The sequence below is a fragment of the Bufo bufo genome, chromosome 1 (assembly GCF_905171765.1).
Source record: "Bufo bufo chromosome 1, aBufBuf1.1, whole genome shotgun sequence".
NCBI classification, from domain to species: domain Eukaryota; kingdom Metazoa; phylum Chordata; class Amphibia; order Anura; family Bufonidae; genus Bufo; species Bufo bufo.
Window position 1 is genome coordinate 546,002,645 of NC_053389.1, and position 20,970 is coordinate 546,023,614.

The window sequence follows — 20,970 nt, forward strand, 5'->3', positions numbered from 1 at the left end:
ACTTTGCAATGTGCTGTTTATCTGATATCCCTGGAAATCTATGAATAAACTGAAAACTGGGTGCTGCTCTTCGCCTTGACTCGGATACTGTCCAATCACTGCTGATGGTGCAGGCACACATCCCACTGACAATTCTACATTCATTTACAGCAGGAATAACAGAGGAATGGCACAATGCAGAGGTAAGATATTCTCCACCCTAGTTACTTCAGGTGAAATGTAAACATTAGCCTACTGGCCAGTCTTGTTTAAAGGGATTTATCAGCAAGCGACCAATGCATCTAGGAGACACAGTAGTACACTTAATAGTAACTAAAACTTATGCCATCATTTTGTTAATGTTGTCCTGGGTTATTCTATGTAATTTCTTTTTGTATTTTTTTCCAATGTAACTGCTGCTGTAAGGAAAGATTACTGATACATTTAAAATGCCATGCCTTTCAGCCTCTGCTTCTCCCTTCTTTGGTCGCGGCTCTGTAAGTACATGCTTCCACCTGTATACCATGTTTGGCCAGCTCCACACAGTGTTCCCCAAATCTACCCAAGGCAGGCATGTATGGGCTGAGCTCAAGTCATACAGGATGGTGGGCAGCAGCTGCCAAGATATGGGTAAGAATCATTCATTTCACTACCCGACCATATATTACAAAAACACCCCAACTTGTAGTAAAGATTACATCTATAAGAGGACATCTAGTTCCCAGTAAACGGCCAGAGAGCTTTGTTTCCTGCATTGCCAGCATCCATCAGGAGAACTTAAGAACGCCATAAGGCAGCCAGAGCTTTCTGAGCAAAGTTCCACTTTGTGCATTTTGGGACAAATTAAATGTATTCTTTATGTTCAGTCCAGACTCTAGTATTAAAACTTCAGGAGTGGAGAATCATAATCAAAGTTTTCTTTGTTCCCTTCAGGGCTCAGCTTAATAAGAGGAGAACTCAGATCAATCAACTGGAAAAAGGGAGAAAAAAAAAAAAAAAATACATTTGGTTACCTCCAAGAGTCAGTTATGTATAGAATACAAGGGTTTAATATACAAAAGACACAATGAGATCTATAATATAAATAAACCGCAGCACATCCAATCGGTGAAAAATGTGTGTCCTTTATACCCCTTCCCGTGTCCCCATGCAAGAGGTTACTGGCCATTTCCAGAGACCCTTTCATGGACTACGATACTTCTTGGCCCTGTGTATTCGATACTGTATTTTATTTTTACTTCTTTTGTATACTTTTATAAATCAACTTTTTTCTATGACACAACTGACATGCGCAGTGTGTTTCCACACGCCAAGTCGCCACATTTGGATCTTATGTAAAGGTATACAGGTTAGCGATTCACGTAACCCATAAGTCACCTCCCCTTACATCATGGATACTAATCACTGATTATCTATTTAGATGATGTCGATTTTTTTTTTTATGTTATTTAATATTGCACATGTATGCACTGATCACTTTATATTAATGATATTATGGGGTACACTGACCGAATTTCTTATATTATACATGGTGTTTTTTGTATATTTATTTGTCCATTTCATATGCAAATGATATACTACCTTTAAAATATTTGTTCCTGACCAACATTCACTTGCTTGAGAATAGTCCCAGTAAGAGGACTGAAACGTCGCTGTCTGGGTGAATAAAGGGGACACATTTTTCACCCATTGGATGAGCTGTGGTTTGTTATTCTTACTTGAGTATTTTTGATGGTCCTGCCCTAATTTTTGTTTTTATTGTGGACACAGTGAGAGGTTTAGTCTGGTAAAACAGGTATTTACAGCCAGGTGAGGTCAAATACTGGACTTTAAATGCCGGTCCAGGTTTTGGCAGCTCCTGGCTGTCCTTAAATAGGCAGCTGGGCTCAGAAGCCAGGTCTCTGTGTTGGGATCCGGGAGCCTTGTGTCTGGAGGAAGGCTTGCTACCTGTTTGGTGTGAAAACAGGTTGGTGCTGCTATTAGCAAGGACTCTGAGGCAGAATTGCCGCATGTTGTGAATTATCACCAACACCACAAGGTGACTTTGTTTGAAGATAACTGCTTGTTTTGTCACAAGTGTGAAACACTGAACCGTTTGATCCAAATAACTTGTTGTTGCCTCTATACTGCGTCTGCTAATCCTGTTTGCCAGAGCGAGTCCCCACATATACTATAATATATTTGCACACTACTGCATGTGTTTTGTGGTCTGCAAAAAATACAGATGTCCTTATGCATTCCGTATTTTGCGAAACAGAACAGCTGGCCCCTAATAGAACAGTACTATCCTTGTCCATAATGCAGACAATAGGACATGTTCTATTTTGCTGAACGGAAATACGAACATACAGAAACGGAATGCACACTTTTTTTTTTTTCTTTTCTTCTTCTGCAGACCATATTGGATCCATTTATTTCAATGGGTCCGCAAAAAAAAAAAAAAGGAAGACACTGAAGGAAAATACGTTCGTGTGCATGAGCCCTTATTTAGCGAAAACTCAAAAAACTTCTCGCTCATATCATTGCGGCACACAGAAGACCATAGGGGGCAACACTAAGAAAAAAAAATGTGTTAGCTCCTCCTCTCAGCTATACCCTTTCTGCAGACACTGAGCTAATCAGTTTTAGCTTAGTGTCCGTAGGAGGCAGAAATGTTTTCCTGCAGGTCTGCCAAAGATTTTTTCTTTTCTTTATTTTTCCGATCGGACTACAGGCGGCCTCCAACCACCTGTTTTCCCACACTAGGGGGGAATCCAGTGGGTCCTCAAGCTTGCTGCTCGTTCCCCACCTCTGGAAGACAAGGAGGAACAGTGGATCTCAAATCCACTGTTACCCGCCAGCTACGGTGTCACCTTATCTGCTACTTCCGCCTGTTACCAGTGTAGCCGCCCTCCCCAAAAGGGGCAGCACACTGATGAAGGCAACATTGCTGGAATCAGGGTGGGCAGAAACAGTCTAGGTAAATATTACCTACCTTTCCCTTCTGGCCCCTGCCACAGGCCTGGAGCATTACCCCCTTCCATAGGTGGAGTACCTGCCCCATCACTGGATACTGTACAGCCTGTAGCATTACCCTCTGTATCATTCATTCTGTATCATTGCTCTTTTTTCATAGACCGGGTATTTGCACATGGGACCCTATACATCCGGTAGCAAGGGCTCTTTCCATAGGCGGAGTATTTACTTCACCACTGGATACTGTACAGCCTGTCACATTACTCTCCTTTTATACCTCTGGATCATATATTCCCGGTAGCATTGCCCTCCTCCCGTATTGGGTGTATTTACACTTCCATTGGGTATTGTATATTCTGTGACACTATCCTCATTCCATGGAGTAATTGTGCTACCACTGGATCCTATACAGACTGTAGCATTCCTCTCTTCCTTAGGCAGAGTAATTGCACTTCCACTAGTAGAGACCATATGTTCTGTCACATTACCCCTCCTGCAGGCAGAGTAAGTGCACCAATCCTGGTTATCTTCTGTCCGGTTGGATTTCCACCTGCTATAGGTGGACTAGTTGCACCACAATGGCATACTGTAGATCCTGTTTCATTACCCTCCTATTGACTGAGTAGTTGCACAACCAGTTGTGCCTGCACTACCAGTGGACTCTGTACATCTGTCGGGTTTCCCTCTTTCCGTCAGCTGAATAACGCCACTACCACTGGAAACTGTTTATCCTGTTACATTATCCGCCTTTCTTAGGTGGAGATGGGTATCCTGTAGCATTACCCTTCTTCTATCGGCGGGGTAGTTCCACAACCAGTGGTACTTGTTCTACCAGTGGATACTGTACATCCACTATCTCTTGAATATTCTGCCCTATCGCATTATCCCCTTGACGCATTTCATCCCGTTCCAAGGGTGGTCTCTATGCCCCCCCCATCATAGGCTTTAATTTTGGCAGTACCACGGGATACTGTGACTACTTTCACACTATCCTTTTCCCCTGGTAGTTGTTGTACGGATTGGGGTCGGGCGCCTACGTCTTTCCAGGGTGTTGACCCACGACATGCCTCTCGTGCCCATGCAGAGCATTCTAATTTTGTCGCTTTTCCTTGGCCCGCTCAGCATCCACACTCCTTCAGTAGATGAAACGTCTGCATGTGTTGCCAGTTTTCTTCCTTCCCCGCTGGACTATTGTGCTACCAACAGTTCATGTTAGCTACTGCTGTTTGACCTCATTTTCAGGTGGAGTCTCCCCTCTGGAGAGGCCATGGGTGCTGGTATGGCCTCCCCCTATGAGGCAGTCTTTGCGCTGATCGTAGATTTTTGAGCTACTCCTGTTCCATGGCTACTACTGTGTGACCTCCTTCCCAGGGGGAGTTTTTGCGTTCTTCCTTCAAAATGCCGACAGTCGCTGGTTCTGGCTTACAGGACACATTTTTCCGTGGGCGCGGCCCCAGAGGTTTTTGCCACATCACCTTTCTCCATGTGGGGTATCGGCCCTGGCATTTAGTGCCGTTTTCTGCAACACTTACCAGGCATGATATGTATGGTGTTCCTGAGGCAGTGGCTGGTTCACTTATTCCTTATGGCACTGGTCAAATGCCCATACCAAGCCATGCTACAGGTGACCGTTTTACTCACTTCTGGTAGGCACTAGTGTGGTTTTCTGTACCTGGTATAACCTACCGATTTCTGTGGCGCTGGTTTAGCGCCTTGTTACCTTCAAATGTCATGCATTGCCTTTACCATCTGCTACAGTGACAGCATCAGCGTTCCCTCCTTGTGGAAGCTTGGGTATGCACTTATCCAACTGTCCCCTTGTTATCACCACTAGTTCTCTACTGAACCGCATCAGCCTCTTCTACTTCTCCCCTTCCACATGTCGAGTAGTTGCACTTCCCTAGATACTGTTTTAGATTTGTCACGTCCGCAGTTCTCTGGACCTTGGTATCCAGACACCATTTTCAGTTTGTTTTCTTCTCATGCCATGTCGTGACTCTTGATCACTCTTTGGGGGGGGGGGGGGGTTTTCCTGGGGTGCTGGTCCTTGGGAATCACCTTCCTTAGAAGCCTTCTGGGCCCAGGCTACGTTTTCTCTCTGTATACCCGTTAGTCGCTCCGTTCACTCTGGCGCCTGACTTGTTTTCATTCTTGTCCATCTTGTGGATATTCGGTGTGCTCTCCACTTCTTCCGAAGTCTCTGTCCCCGGGGCTGTTAGTCCTCTGCCCGGCCGGGGCATCTGGGTATTCAGACGCTCTTGCTGGCCTTCCTGGGAATGGCTTTTCCTGTCCTTTTTCAGGGGTCCGGCGTGTCCTCCCCCCTCAATTCTGTGCGGGGCCTTCTGACCTTAGATTCGTTCTGGTCTTGTTCCCTCCCCATGGTACTGCTCTTTAACGTCCCATGGTCTTCTGTGTCCCCCAATGATACGAGCGAGAAAGTAGGATTTTTGTCTTACTTGTAAAATCCTTTTCTTGCTGAGTTCAATGTGGGTAGGGGGGGGGGGGGGGGGGGAACACAGCAAATACTACTTTTAACTCCTCCCGAACATTGCGGGGTACATTTATTAAGGTTGGTGTTTAACATATGCCAGTCTTAATCCCCCTGCACTAGAGCGAGATGCGGCTAATTTATTAGGAACCAGATGCCCCTTAATAAACTAGGTGCATCTCTGGCACTCTGCAACTGAAACTCAATGGTTGGGTAAATAGCCCAATAAATGCATCACAGACTAATCTGAAGCAGAGGTAATAAACTAGAGCATCTTACCTGGCCAACATGAGCCGACTTGACTGGAACAAGCCTTCTGTTAAATTCAGGGGTGTTTGATAGGTCAATAAGAGGTTGATTTTCCGTATCAATGGATGATTGCTTCCTTACTTTTGTATCAGTTTTATTCACATCAATGTCAATCAACAAAACCTAGTTAATGGAGATTTAAAGGTTAACGTCAATATATACATAATGTGATGAAGGACATGAAAACATGTTAAACGTTACCTCTGATGGTTTCTCCATCGCTAACTGTTTCTCCTCACTTCGTGCCATGGAGACAGGTTTGTTTTCTGGAGAGAAGTTCAAAGAGCAGCAGACTGTCGTAGAAGCAGCATGGTCTTCCACAATAGGTGAACATAGACTCTTGGCAGCTGTAGTCCTAATCTGTTCTTGTTCTGCAGACCTACAAGCAGATTTTATACAGTACTTTATATAGGCGTCAAATGAAAACCTAGGTCTTACCATTGCAGAAAAATTATTTGGTAACAGATTGTCCACAACCCTGTTGCTCCTAGAGGCGCATTTGCATACATTAAAACATTTTTCTCAGCAATGCGTTCACATATAAACATTGGACCAACATAGATGCCTTCAGGTGCCAAGCGCACATGCAACAGGTCAGCCAGTTTCATTGGTACAAATCTACTGACACATGCCCCCCTAATACAAGGCACTTACTAATTTTAGGGATGTCCCGATACCATTTTTTTAAGACTGAGTACGAGTACCGATACTTTTATTTAAGTACTCACCGATACCAATTACCGATATTAATTTTAACAATAAAATACACACATGTATTTTCTGACCACTGACCAACCAAAAGGCCCAAAAACAGAACTATAACATTCCAAGGAGACGTTACACTGTATGGGGGGGCAGCCACAAGGAGACGTTACACTGTATGGGGGGGCAGCCACAAGGAGACGTTACACTGTATGGGGGGGCAGCCACAAGGAGACGTTACACTGTATGGGGGGGCAGCCACAAGGAGACGTTACACTGTATGGGGGGGCAGCCACAAGGAGACGTTACACTGAATGGGGGGGCAGCCACAAGGAGACGTTACACTGTATGGGGGGGCAGCCACAAGGAGACGTTACACTGTATGGGGGGGCAGCCACAAGGAGACGTTACACTGTATGGGGGGGCAGCCACAAGGAGACGTTACACTGTATGGGGGGGCAGCCACAAGGAGACGTTATACTGTATGGGGGCAGCCACAAGGAGACGTTATACTGTATGGGGGCAGCCACAAGGAGACGTTATACTGTATGGGGGCAGCCACAAGGAGACGTTACACTGTATGGGGGCAGCCACAAGGAGACGTTATACTGTATGGGGCAGCCTCAAGGAGATGTTATACTGTATGGGGGCAGCCAGAAGGAGATGTTACACTGTATGGGGGCAGCCACAAGGAGACATTATACTGTATGGGGGCCACAAGGAGACGTTATACTGTATTGGGCAGCCACAAGGAGACGTTACACTGTATGGGGGCAGCCACAAGGAAACGCTACTGTAAGGAGTCAGGACAACAATTTTTGAAGCCCCCCCTCCTCAGTATAATAGTCTTGTGGCCATCATACAGTGATGTATGATTCTTCTTGCCCTAATGCCTGCTTTTAGAGATCAATGTGCAGCTTGCAGGCAGGAAGGGAAGGACCAGGGCCATAGAAGACAGACACTATCACCTTTAGAGGGACTCGCTCCTGGCAAACACAGCTCTGCTGCAGTGAATGCATTGGAGCAGACTGATGTAATTATAGTTATTGCAGGGACTCAGAGAATCGTCTGAGAGTTTATTAGTTAAAACGAATCGAATGAGTCAGAGACTGTGTCACCCCAGACTTCCTGCTCTGCTACATGCACCCTGTACACACACAGCTCCACTACATGCTATGCTAATAATGCCCCCCCTTCCCCTGGACGGACTTACAGGGAGCCGCAGAGCAGGAAGCCTGGCAGGGACTCGGTGACTCGGTCTGTGACTCATTGGATTCTTTTAACTAATAAACTGTCAGACGATTCTCTGAGTCCCTGCACTACGCTCCCTGTGCTGTGAGTCAGTGCTGGTTGCCTCTGATTGGTTGGAGGGCGGGGAGGGGCGGGCCTAGCTTCCACTCTAGGCTCCAATTACACTGCCTGCTGCTGCCTGTGAAGCTGTTAGCTGTGCGAGGTGCAGGGGCAGGCCGCGGACGGACACATAGAAGCGGCGCACAGGTATCGGCAGTGGTATCGGGGACATTTGCACGAGTACATGTACTCGTGCAAATGCCCGGTATCGGTATCGGGACATCCCTAACTAATTTATTGCGATTTCCAATATTGCTGGTTTGATTAATTTTTCAATCACATTATAGACATGATCCATGATAAATGCCATTTGCTGAAGCGAGACAATCCTTTTAGTGTACCTGTAAAGGCTATGTACACCTTTGGAGGCAATTTTTTTTTTATTAGTGCATTGTACTCATTAGGGGGTAAAAATTATTTCTTTCAATTGGAGTTTATTAAAAATTTGGAGTTCTTTTCTCTGTAGAGCGCCGAGATGCTCTACTAGCAGGATCTGAATTTGCTCTCTGCTCCATCAGGAAAGGAGCTGATGGGCTCCTCATCTCTGCTCGGACCATATAAAAACCTCAAAGCTCAATCCTTATTAGTAAGAAGAATGTGGCTTAAATAAGTGGTCATGACCTCTTAAGGTCCTTCCAGACAATCTGCAGATTGCTAGTCGAGGAGACTGATGCATTTACATGCACCAATCTCCTCCAGAGTATGGGGAGGAGCAATCACTAATGCCATTGCTCTTCCCCATACACACATTTTCCAGCAGCAGATAGTGTTTACACAGCACTGCTACTGGGAAACGAGGATTTTTCTGCTGCACTAATGATCCAATTACCCAATGAACGAGAGTTTTATTCGGTCATCTGGTAATGGGCAGTATATTCAAACTGTAAGATGATAGCTAATGAGTGTTACTATGAACGAGGTACATATGCAATCCCCCAGTACAACAGGGGGTATCCAAAATTGGTTTGTACTGTTTGCAATGTTAATGTAATGCACCTTGTAATCTGGATGTTCCAGCATGTGCTAGGTAGGCCAGAGTTAACTATCCTGGCATAGTGCTCTCTGGAGCTTAGGGTGGGGGCTGGTCCCTCCCCCTGGTTCCAGAAGATTCCAGTTTGAGAATTTTGGAGAGGGGTGGAGGTAGGGGAGCAGACATGATGTGCTTCTCTCCCGACTCCAGCTTCAAGACCTGGAGCTTTCTACATCACCAAGAGCTCCAGGAAATGAAAGAGGAAGTTTTGAGGGTCTACATGGCCACAGCATGAGAGTCAGCAAGGCACAGACACTTTAGCCAGAGAAGAGTAATTAGAGGGCTACTGCTACAAACTGCTTGCTCAGCTCATGCTTGGATATCTGAGTGACTGCCCCCAGGGCCCTAGCTACAGGGAGTGTGCACCGACACCAGTGAGTGACTGCCTGATTGAGTACACCGTGACACTACCACTCCTATTCTCGAGCTAGCTAGGGGTTCACTGCACATAGACATTAGCATAGGACAACAGTGCAGGAGATAGGAGCAATAAAAAAGGTATTACAAAATTACAGCTTAATAAATAATTTGAGGGTGTTGACGCAAACCGGAAAGCCCCTTTAAGGATTTCTCTGGAGCTGTCACACGACTACGGATGAGTATGTGGCAGAATCTACATATGAAAAAGATTTTGATTTAGGTCTCTGGCCCTCTGAAGTGGAACAAATCCTCTGTCTGCATATGGCCATAGAGCTATGAAGAATCGCTATCTTTCAATAAAGTACTCCAGCCATTCCAATGGCATTAAAGAAACAATTTTTTGATCCACTTACCAAACAGGTGACATTTTAGCAGGCTTTGTGGATGCTTGGACAGCTGGTGTGGGTCGGAGAGAAGAAACGGTTCTTGGGATAGTTCTTGGTGTGACAATTCCAGATGTTCTGCGGCTGATAGGGGTTGGCAGAGCAGACACATGCTTTGAGTTGGGAGTAGCAGATATACTCCTTAATGCTGTATTAGAATTGGCTGTCATTCCTTTTGTGGTTCCCAGTGGTGTGCTTTGAGCAATTATGCTAAAAAAAAAAAAAAAAAAATTATATATATATATATATATTTTATTAAATTATATCCAAGAGATGGCAGGGCAGCACTCCTCACTTCAAGTGATGCAAATGATTCAGGTGCCAGCGTTTTTCCCCTGGGTCCTGGGGTCCAAACACAATCCAAATAAATGTAACAGCACTCCTTAGATAAAAAGTGAAAAAATACTATATTTATTCAACACCTGTTGATACAGGCAACGTTTCAGCTCTCACAGAGCCATTATCAAGCCAAGTGAAACACACAATAAAGTGACTGTGCATATATAGAGACATTGCAGGAAGTAATCAGTGCTAATTTCCTGTTTAATTCCATACTGGTGCATATAAAAACTCCATACAAAGCAATTCATTCTCGTGACAATTCATAGTGACAACTTGTATATTGTAACAGTATTTTTATCAGTTTCCTTAACATGCAAATCTGTGTGCAACTGCCAATTCTTTATATACACCTGTGTATCCAGAAATTGTACTCTTTCACTGGATGCCACTAATGTGAACTTGATATGTTCATCCATATTATTAAGGAACACATGAAACTCAGATAAAGCATCTTGGGTGCCAGTCCAGATGAGGAACACATCGTCTATGTACCTCCACCACATAAGCACAGGTCTATAGTGGGGAGATACATAGACAAGGCGCTCCTCAAGAGAACGAACAAAGATATTTGCACAAGTGGGCGCGATGCGAAGGTGGCGCAGGCGTAGTGAACAGGGAGACACGCCGAGTTGGGGGAATGCTCCATCTTTAATGTAGCGCTGTGAGGGCATGCTGCGAGATTGGCCTGCCTCTAGCACTGGGTGATGACGCACAATGGGATGAGGCCAGTGCAGGCGCAGTGTACAGAGAGACATGCCGAGATGGGGAAATGCTCCATCTTTAATGTAGCGCTGTGAGGGCATGCTCCGAGATTGGCCTGCCTCTAGCACCGGGTGATGACGCACGGCGGTATGAGGGCAGTGCAGGCGCAGTGTACAGAGAGACACGCCGAGATGGGGGAACGCTCCACCTGTGATATAGTGCCGTGAGAGCATAAGGTAACTGAATTTTATGGATTCCTGTGTTGCGGTTTTCTTACAGGTGTGAATTGTGTTTGCGCAAGCCATGGATGTTTTTAACCACTATCACAATTTGGGGAAACATGAGTATATATTACATGAAGCACTATGAAATTGAAGACTGTCACGGAAATGTGATGCACTATACCCGAGGGTATTGGATGGCTGCTGCACTATGAATTGTCACAAGCGAATGAATTGCTTTGTATGGAGTTTTTATATGCACCAGTATGGAATTAAACAGGAAATTAGCACTGATTACTTCCTGCAATGTCTCTATATATGCACAGTCACTTTATTGTGTGTTTCACTTGGCTTGATAATGGCTCTGTGAGAGCTGAAACGTTGCCTGTATCAACATGTGTTGAATAAATTTTGTATTTTTTCATTTTAGATTAATTATATATATTAATTTAATTATAAATATATATTAATTTATACATATATTATATATATATATATATATATATATTTTTTTATAGAGCTTGAATTGCCCTAACCGAGTGAGCAGAGGGGCTGTGATGTGTTAATTCTGTCAAGAGGGCAGATTGACTAGCTGGTCTAACTGAGATGTAGCTTGATGCAGGGATAGGTCTGCATGGCCGATGACAATGAGAAAAAAGGAAGCTGGAACATCTACACGGGAATAGTTCTGTAAGTGATTGTGGCAGGCATGCATGCTATATTGTTTTTTTGAATTGATGGATAAATGACCATTCAAGTAACACCACAATTGCTCATACTACCTTCCAATTTCTCCACAAGACATTAACCGCGTTGGCTTAATGGACTTTCCAACAGCCCGATCAGGTGACAGACCTGCATAAAATTATAGAAAAGAAAAGCCAAATGTATTACTGACCAAGAATCAAAGAGGGGGAATACAAAGCTCAGATCCGAGATAACAGTTAAGCTCTTACCATCCTGCTTTTGTGGAAGTTTCAGCCTATTTGTTGGAGTAGGCATCACCCTCGCCTGGGGTTTTGCACTTGTTCCTTTTACAGCACTTTCCACTTTAGTTGGAGGAGGCAATCTTTGTAAATTAGGTGCAGACGTTTGCCTCAGAATTTTGCCAGTTGGTGTTCGGGGTTGGGAAACAGACATGGAAGCAGATTTATTACCAGCTGGTTTTGCTGCTGTACTGGGTTTGGGCTGACCATTAGATAGATCAGTGGTGTTCTTAAAAGATGAACCTACACCACCAAGAGGGCGAACAAGTGCAAGCCGGTTTGTGCATGGCTTTAGTCTTGAACTGGTGACTGATGTGTTCAGGTTGGTGTTAAGAGATGAAGTTATTTTGGCTGAAAAGTACAGAGCAGTTTGTAAATTGGAAGCAAACCCAACAAACAAGCAGCAAAGGTAACATCATGAAGCGGAGTGCTCCTTACCATTAGCTGCAGGTGAAGAGGACAAGCTGGAGTTCAGACTAGCATTCATGCTGGAGTGAGATGATGAGGAGGAGGAGGAGGTGGTGGTGGTCCTCCTCAGAAAACCGGATGTAGCTGATGGGGTTTTGAACTGTGCTTTGTTTAACCCAAGCTGAATGAATAAAATGACCAAAAAAAAACTAAATAAGTGCAAGTGGCATTACCAAGTAATGTGGTGCCACATCTCTTACAAGGAATACAAATGAAACCATTTTGTTTTGTTTAAAGAGGACCTGTCACCTCCCCAGATGTGTCTGTTTTAGTAACTACTTGCATTCGCCATGTAATAACAATTCTTAGGCTACTTGCACACTAGCGGCAGGACGGATCAGACAGGCTGTTCACCCTGTGTAAGCGGTAGCTCGGATGCAGACAGCAGACGCTGCGTCTCGTCCCTGGAAGTAGGGTTCCTACCCAGTATAGTATTGCTCAAAATTACTCCAGTGACACAAGCAAGTCTTCTTGAATAGTGATTTTTATTATTATTTTCATGCGCCTAAGTTGTGACATTTTGGCCAACACAGCCTTTTTCAAACTGGTGCCGCTATTTAAGGAACTTTGAAAACTTGACATATGATGGCTGAGTCTAAGTCCTGTGTGCTGCCATGGCACCTTCCGGCAGTGCAGCAGCACACAGGACTAGACTCAGCCATCGTATGTCAAGTTTTCCCAAGGCCGTGTTGGCTGAAATGTCACAACTTAGGCGCATGAAAATAATAATAAAAATATCACTATTCAAGAAGACTTACTTGTGTCACTGGAGTAATTTTGAGCAGGCTGTTCACCCTGTCGGATCCATCCTGCCGCTATTTCGCCATGCTGCCGGACCGCCGCTCCGTCCCTATTGACTATAATGGGGACGGGGCAGTGCACGGCGAAGGGCCGTCAGACTAAAAGTACTGCATGTCCAACTTTTTAGTCCGGCGGCCTCTCACTGCGCACTGCCGTGCTGCGCCGGAGCTCCCCCCAGATTATAGTCAATGGGGACGGAGCGGCGGTCCGGCGAAATAGCAGCAGGATGGATCCAACAGGGTGAACAGCCTGTCGGATCTATCCTGCCGCTAGTGTGAAAGTACCCTTATGGTTCTATGTTGTGCCATTCCTGTATTGTTCCTGCTAGAAGTTTACAAATCAATTGCCAGCAGTCTGTAGTAAAGGTACTGCTGGGCGTTACCAGTAGCAAGTGTGTCCGACTGTCCAATCAGTGCTGCTGGTGTCAGACTGTGCAGGGACACTCCCCCAACTGGTATCACCCATCAGTACCTTTACTGCAAGCAATTCATTCAGAAATAACAAAGAGGTGGTCTAACAGTCATAAGACTAAATGCTCCAGAATTGTTATTACCTGGGGAATGTAAGTAGTTACTAGAACAGACATTTCAGGTCCTCTTTAATAAGCTTTGCCACAGCTAAGGATTTTTCAGAGTGAAAGATAATACTGAAAGCATATAGGGGGGAGATTCACCAAACTGGTGTAAGGTAGAACTGGCTTAGATGCCCATAGCAACCAATTCAATTTCCAAAGAAGCTGTGAAAAATGAAAGGTTGCTATGGGAAACTAAGCCAGTTCTACTTTACACCAGTTTGATAAATCTCCCTCAGTTCTGAAATGATTCATATTAGATCAGGAGCTGTAAAACAGAAGAACAGTCATGGCCAAAAGTTTTGAGAATTACATAAATATTGGAAATTGGAAAAGTTGCTGCTTACATTTTTATAATAGCAATTTGCATATACTCCAGAATGTTATGAAGAGTGATCAGATGAATTGCATAGTCCTTCTTTGCCATGAAAATTAACTTAATCCCAAAAAACCTCTCCACTGCATTTCATTGCTGTCATTAAAGGACCTGCTGAGATCATTTCAGTAATCGTCTTGTTAACTCAGGTGAGAATGTTGACGAGCACAAGGCTGGAGATCATTATGTCAGGCTGATTGGGTTAAAATGGCAGACTTGACATGTTAAAAGGAGGGTGATGCTTGAAATCATTGTTCTTCCATTGTTAACCATGGTGACCTGCAAAGAAACGCGTGCAGCCATCATTGCGTTGCATAAAAATGCCTTCACAGGCAAGGATATCGTGGCTACTAAGATTGTACCTCAATCAACAATTTATAGGATCATCAAGAACTTCAAGGAAAGAGGTTCAATTCTTGTTAAGAAGGCGTCAGGGCGTCCAAGAAAGTCCAGCAAGCGCCAGGATAGTCTCCTAAAGAGGATTCAGCTGCAGGATCGGAGTGCCACCAGTGCAGAGCTTGCTCAGGAATGGCAGCAGGCAGGTGTGAATGCATCTGCACGCACAGTGAGGCGAAGACTTTTGGAAGATGGTCTGGTGTCAAGAAGGGCAGCAAAGAAGCCACTTCTCTCCAAAAAACACATCAGGGACAGATTGATCTTCTGCAGAAAGTATGGTGAATGGACTGCTGAGGACTGGGGCAAAGTCATATTCTCCAATTAAGCCTCTTTCCGATTGTTTGGGGCATCTGGAAAAAGGCTTGTCTGGAGAAGAAAAGGTGAGCGCTACCATCAGTCCTGTGTCATGCCAACAGTAAAGCATCCCGAGACCATTCATGTGTGGGGTTGCTTCTCATCCAAGGGAGTGGGCTCACTCACAATTTTGCCCCAAAACACAGCCATGAATAAAGAATGGTACCAAAACACCCTCCAACGATGGAGCACCGTGCCATAAGGCAAAAGTGATAACTAAGTGGCTCCGGGACCAAAACGTTGACATTTTGGGTCCATGGGCTGGAAACTCCCCAGATCTTAATCCCATTGAGAACTAGTGGTCAATCCTCAAGAGGCGGGTGGACAAACAAAAACCCACTAATTCTGACAAACTCCAAGAAGTGATTATGAAAGAATGGGTTGCTATCAGTCAGGAATTGGCCCAGAAGTTGATTGACAGCATGCCCAGTGGTCCTGAAAAAGAAGGGCCAACACTGCAAATACTGACTCTTTGCATAAATGTCATGTAATTGTCGATAAAAGCCTTTGAAACGTATGAAGTGCGTGTAATTATATTTCACTACATCACAGAAACAACTGAAACAAAGATCTAAAAGCAGTTTAGAAGCAAACTTTGTGAAAACTAATATTTGTGTCTCTCAAAACTTTTGGCCACGACTGTACATAAAGGCTTGGGGACGAAGCAGTTAAATTATCTGTACAGCACATTTTACTAGACATCCTAATAAGCCAAATTCTTGCCCCAGCCAGTACCTTGTTTGGCACAGGTAAGGTCCTTTTGCTTGTTCCTACAATGCCGATATTGAAGGAAGAATCACTGACATCAGATGCAATGCTAGATTTATCAGAAAGCAAGTCCTCAGTGGAACCTATACGGCTCAGATTTTTCCTTCTAGTTGGGCTGGTTTTCTTGATGGCTTTGGGCTGAGGAGAGAAAAAAAAAACAAAAAAAACAACCACACACACACACACACGAAAGTCAGAATCAAATCAGTATGAGATCAGGTTCAAATAGTGTGGCTTTAGGCCGAATGCACATGGACGTGAGCGGTCAGTGGTATCCTGGCCTGGATTCCTGCTGACAGCAGGAGCGCACGGAGTCATTGGTTGCTATGACGCGGTGCGCTTCATGCCGTCGCTGCACTACAGTAATACACTTTTAGAGATCATACGAGTGTATTACTGTAGTGCAGCGGCGGCATGAAGCGCACGGCGTCATAGCAACCAATGACGCCGTGCGCTCCTGCGGTCAGCAGGATGCCAGGCCGGGATATCACGGCCATGTGCATTCGGCCTTAGAAAGTTAAAGGATAAGGACACCTCTGGAGCAATTGTTTTGGGATTGCATTTTACTCATTTTAGGCTACTTTCACACTAGCGTTAATATTCTCCGGTATTGAGATCCGGTCTCAATACCGGGGGGGGGGCTGTTAGGAGAAAGCTAACTGAACAGAACGGAGTGCTCCAAAATGCATTCTGTTCTGTTATCGCAATTTGCTTTTCGTCCTGGGATGTGGGGCAAGACAATAGAAAACGGATCAGTCCCCCATTAACGGATCCGTCTTGGCAATGTTAAAGATAATACAACCAGATCCGTTCATAACGGATGCAGATGGTTGTATTATCAGTAACAGAAGCGTTTTTGCTGAACCCTGACAGATACAGTAAAAATGCTAGTGTGAAAGTAGCCGTACGCTAAAAATAAATTTTTCAATTGGTCATTAAACATTTTCACCTATTTTTGAGATGTACGGGTTAAAAGGGTGGTAAGAGTTTAGCTATAATTAGTGTTTTTAATAATGATCAATTGAAGAAAAGATTTTTTTGCCCAAAGTGAGTAAAATGCAATCATCTCAAAAATTGCCCCAAAGAGCCAAAAAAGAAAGTTCTAAACCAAGAGGGAATCCTACAGGTTGGAAAGTTCATTTCTCTTGCCATAATATCTGATAGGTGTGGGTCTCTGAGGTGGGATCTGTACCTATCTGTGGAACAGTGGTGCGGCATCTATTTCTTGCAGGCGAGATGGCTGCTGGCCACCACATTCACACAGAGAATGAACGGAAAGTTGATGATTTCCATAGGAGTCATGGAAATAGCAGTTCTGGAGATAGGCACAGGTCCCAGAGGCAGGGCCCACACCTGGCAGACATGTATGACACACACTCTGATATGTAAGAGGTGTAAGGTGGGAATACCCCTTTGAGCTCTGTTGACGCTTTACTGCAGCAAAGCCAAATTATGAGGCACTACTAAGAAATCACACATATTAATGAAGATGGCAGTCATTCTGATGGATACCTTCTCAACAGCTAAACGGTTGTTTTTGGCATGTACAGCAGGCGCCTTCATCGGTTGAAGTTTGCTCACAGGTTTACCACCATTTGGCAATGGACCACCACCACTTTTTATTTGAGGAGCTTTAGTCTTCTGTGCAAGTGGGGACGATGAGTGGCCTTTCACCAGTTTTGGTGCCTTCAAGGGGCTAGTGAGATTCTGCGATTCTGCTCTGACTGAATTTTCAGGTTTTCTGTTTTGTCCGGTAAGTCTTTGCTGAACTGAGGGGGGAAGCTGGTGGAATGGGCTATCCTGTATACAATAAGTCTCTCTTTTTATGGCGACGGGAGTTTTATTAACCGCATTAAATGCATCAAGAAGATTCAGTTTTGTCTTTGACTCCTGCACAAATTTCTCCACAGCTGGATTTGGCTCTGTCTGTTCAGGTTCTGCTTTCTTTTGGTCATCACCGGCAAAACATTCCAGTTGTAGGGCAAGTAAATGGGCCTCCTTAAAAATTTCAACAAATTTATCACCACTCAAGGGACTCCAAACCACCTGGTCAGCATTCAGAGGAGCAGAGCTTTCCTCAGACTTCTGACTCTTTAATGATGCACTAACACATTTCTCTTTATGTCCAACTGGCCCAATAAACACTTCATCGTCACAGTCCTCATTGCCTTCTGTAGCACTAATGGAAAAAACAAAATGCAAATATGAATCTAGTACATAGGGGTAGATTTATCAAACTGGTGTAAAGAAAAAAGTGGCTTAGTTGCCCATAGCAACCAAGCCACTTTTTTCTTTACACCAGTTTGATAAGTCTCTCCCACAGTCCGCATCTCTAAATAAATAAGACCACAGAACTAATTACCTGGTAGGAGACAGTGATGTATCAAAATCAAATTTTTCATCAGCCAAAAGGGTAAAATCTAAAACAAAGATTATAAAGCCTTTTAAATTAGGATCATAAAAAACATAAAACTTAGGGAATTCAATTCCTTTTATGGCATATCCACAGCATAGTGGGTCAGCATCCAGACTCATGTAAACAATAAAGAAGGCATATTCCCTTCAAACTGCTGATCACTGGGGTAGTCCACATTTAATAGTCTCAACATTCCCTTTAACCACCTCCGGACCGACTAACGCAGGATCGCGTTCCGGAGACGGCAGCTCAGCGCAGAGTCACGCATATACGCTCATCTCGCGAAACGCGAGATTTCCTGTGAACGCGCGCACACATTCACAGGATCGGAAGGTAAGCGAGTGGATCTCCAGCCTGCCAGCGGCGATCGTTCGCTGGCAGGCTGGAGATGTGATTTTTTTAACCCCTAACAGGTATATTAGACGCCGTTTTGATAACAGCGTCTAATAAACCTGCTACCTGGTCCTCTGGTGGTCCCTTTTGTTTGGATCGACCACCAGAGGACACAGGTAGCTCAGTAAAGTAGCACCAAACACCACTACACTACACCGCCCCCCCCCCCCCCCGGGTCACTTATTTAACCCCTTATGAACCCCTGATCACCCCATATAGACTCCCTGATCACCCCCCTGTCATTGATCACCCCCCTGTAAGGCTGCATTCAGATGTCCGTATGTTTTTTACGGATCCATATATTCCAGACTTCTTCTTACGCTTTATGGCCCCTAGAATGCCAGGGCAGTATAAATACCCCACGTGAACCCATTTAGGAAAGAAGACACCCCAATGTATTCCGTGAGGGGCATATTGAGTCCATAAAAGATTTAAATTTTTGTCCCAAGTTAGCGGAAAGGGAGACTTTGTGAGAAAATAAAATCACTTCTCATGCCATCTGAGGGATTAAACGGTCATGATTGGCATTATCGCCAATCACAGACAATGTCTGTAAAACAGCAGGCACCCAGCAGCTATGGCACCTGCTCAGCTCCTGCACGGGTGTGATATTTAAACCCCGGACTTCCACCTCACATGTACCATGAAGGTCCTGAAGGGGTTAGTATTTAGGTTTTGTTTTTAACTTTTTTTACAGAAATTTTCAGTCCTTTGATGGGGCTCGAATCCTGCGATCTTCTGATCACTTATCCGATACACTGCAATAGAATTCAAACAGGCTGCCTGCCGAGCTATGCCTCAGACACCGCTTAGCAGGCAGTTTGCTATAACAGCACTGGGAACCTTCACAAGGTCTCTGGCTGTCATAGCAACCGATCAGATCCCTGTGATTTCGCCATCTGGGCACTGATCGGAGGACATAGCGAGCCTTATCCCTCTGTCTAAACCCCACAGGTGCCACACTCACTATTGACAACAGTATCCGAGAGATTAAATGATGGTGTGGGTCTGATGTATTATACAGCTGGCACAGAACAAACTCTTTGAAACATCCATTTACAAAATTTTGCATATAAAAATCATTCTTACCACCACCTGCATCCATTATGGATAACTTCTTGATTTTACCACCTAGACAGAAAGAAAGATCATGAATGCACAAATACAAACATCACCTAAGAAACAAAATCTTCATATTCAGGTTAGTAAACTTATTCCCCTTCCTCTAGAACCCAGTTCACTCTCCTACCAGCGCCGCTACTCCTTCAAACAGCAGATCGGTAGGGGTGCTGGGAGTGTCAGATCTGATATTGATTTCGGAGGATAGGTCATCAATATCTTTACACTACACATCCCTTTTAAAAAACTTGGATTTCTCGATTTTGTAGCCTGTATGCATGACAATCATCCAAAGTATGTTTACAGTGCTGTCCCAGCCACCTATTTAGTGCTAAAACCAATATAAAAAGGAGACTTTTGTATAACTTACCAGTAAAGTCTCTTTCTCGCTCTTCCTTGGGGGACACAGGAAACCATGGTATAGCTCTGCTCCCTAGGAGGCGTGACACTAAGTGAAAGCTGTAAGCCCCTCCTCCATCAGCTATACCCTTCAGCCTGGAGAGAGAGACTGCCAGTTGCGTGTCCAAGTAGTGAAAGATAACCACCAACCGGAAAAAAGAACTGTCAAGCCCCAACGGGGGCAACCAAGCCGGAACCACAACTGTAAACCCAAATGAAGGGCGGGTGCTGTGTCCCCCAAGGAAGAGCGAGAAAGAGACTTTACTGGTAAGTTATACAAAAGTCTCCTTTTCTCGCCCATATTCCTTGGGGGACACAGGAAACCATGGGACGTTCCAGAGCAGTCCCAGAAGGGAGGGACCAGAACAAACTAGACCAACACCCAGAGGCATCAATCAACTGCCGCCTGCAACACCAGACGGCCTAAAGCAGCGTCAGCCGACGCATGAGTATGCACCCTGTAGAACTTGGTGAAGGTGTGCAAGGAGGACCAAGTGGCCGCCTTGCAAATCTGCTCCGTAGAAGCCCGATTCCTCTGAGCCCAGGAAGCCCCGACCGCTCTAGTGGAGTGAGCGGTAACACCAAGGGGCGGAACCTTGCCCTCGGCGAGATAAGCCTCAGTAACAGCCATCTTGACAAAACGGGCGATAGCAACTTTGGACGCCGCCATCCCTCTGCGCGACCCCTCCGGAACCACAAAGAGCGAGTCAGTACGCCTGAAAGAGCTGGTTACCTCCAGGTAAACCTTGAGCGCCCTGACAACGTCCAGGCGATGAAGCTTCCTCTCCCGGGGGTGGGAAGGGGAAGGACACAAGGAGGGGAGAACGATGTCCTCGTTCAGATGAAAGGCGGAGACCACCTTAGGAAGGAAGGAAGGGACCGGACGAAGAACCACCTTGTCCTGGTGGAACACTAGGAAAGGTTCCAGACAGGAGAGTGCAGCCAATTCGGACACCCTCCGAAGAGAGGTGACGGCTACAAGGAAAATAACCTTGCAGGACAGAAGCCGCAAGGAAACAGTCCGCAGAGGCTCGAAAGGAGA

At 45.0% G+C, this 20,970-nt stretch overlaps 1 protein-coding gene across 1 annotated transcript in view; it reads right to left on the bottom strand.

The window, feature by feature from the left end:
* Position 1: 1 nt before the first annotated feature.
* The window catches only part of GTSE1 (G2 and S-phase expressed 1), a 38,125-nt gene continuing 17,156 nt past the window's right edge, over positions 2-20,970 (bottom strand). The window contains exons 2-12 of the mRNA XM_040412312.1: positions 19,500-19,541; positions 17,964-18,021; positions 17,114-17,780; positions 15,569-15,739; positions 12,306-12,456; positions 11,838-12,218; positions 11,664-11,736; positions 9,587-9,826; positions 5,933-6,110; positions 5,702-5,854; positions 2-949 (exon numbers count right to left, since the gene is read on the bottom strand). Coding sequence (XP_040268246.1) covers positions 860-949; positions 5,702-5,854; positions 5,933-6,110; positions 9,587-9,826; positions 11,664-11,736; positions 11,838-12,218; positions 12,306-12,456; positions 15,569-15,739; positions 17,114-17,780; positions 17,964-18,021; positions 19,500-19,515 — 2,178 coding nt within the window. The 5' untranslated portion in view covers positions 19,516-19,541 and the 3' untranslated portion in view covers positions 2-859. The remainder of the gene's footprint in view (positions 950-5,701; positions 5,855-5,932; positions 6,111-9,586; positions 9,827-11,663; positions 11,737-11,837; positions 12,219-12,305; positions 12,457-15,568; positions 15,740-17,113; positions 17,781-17,963; positions 18,022-19,499; positions 19,542-20,970) is intronic.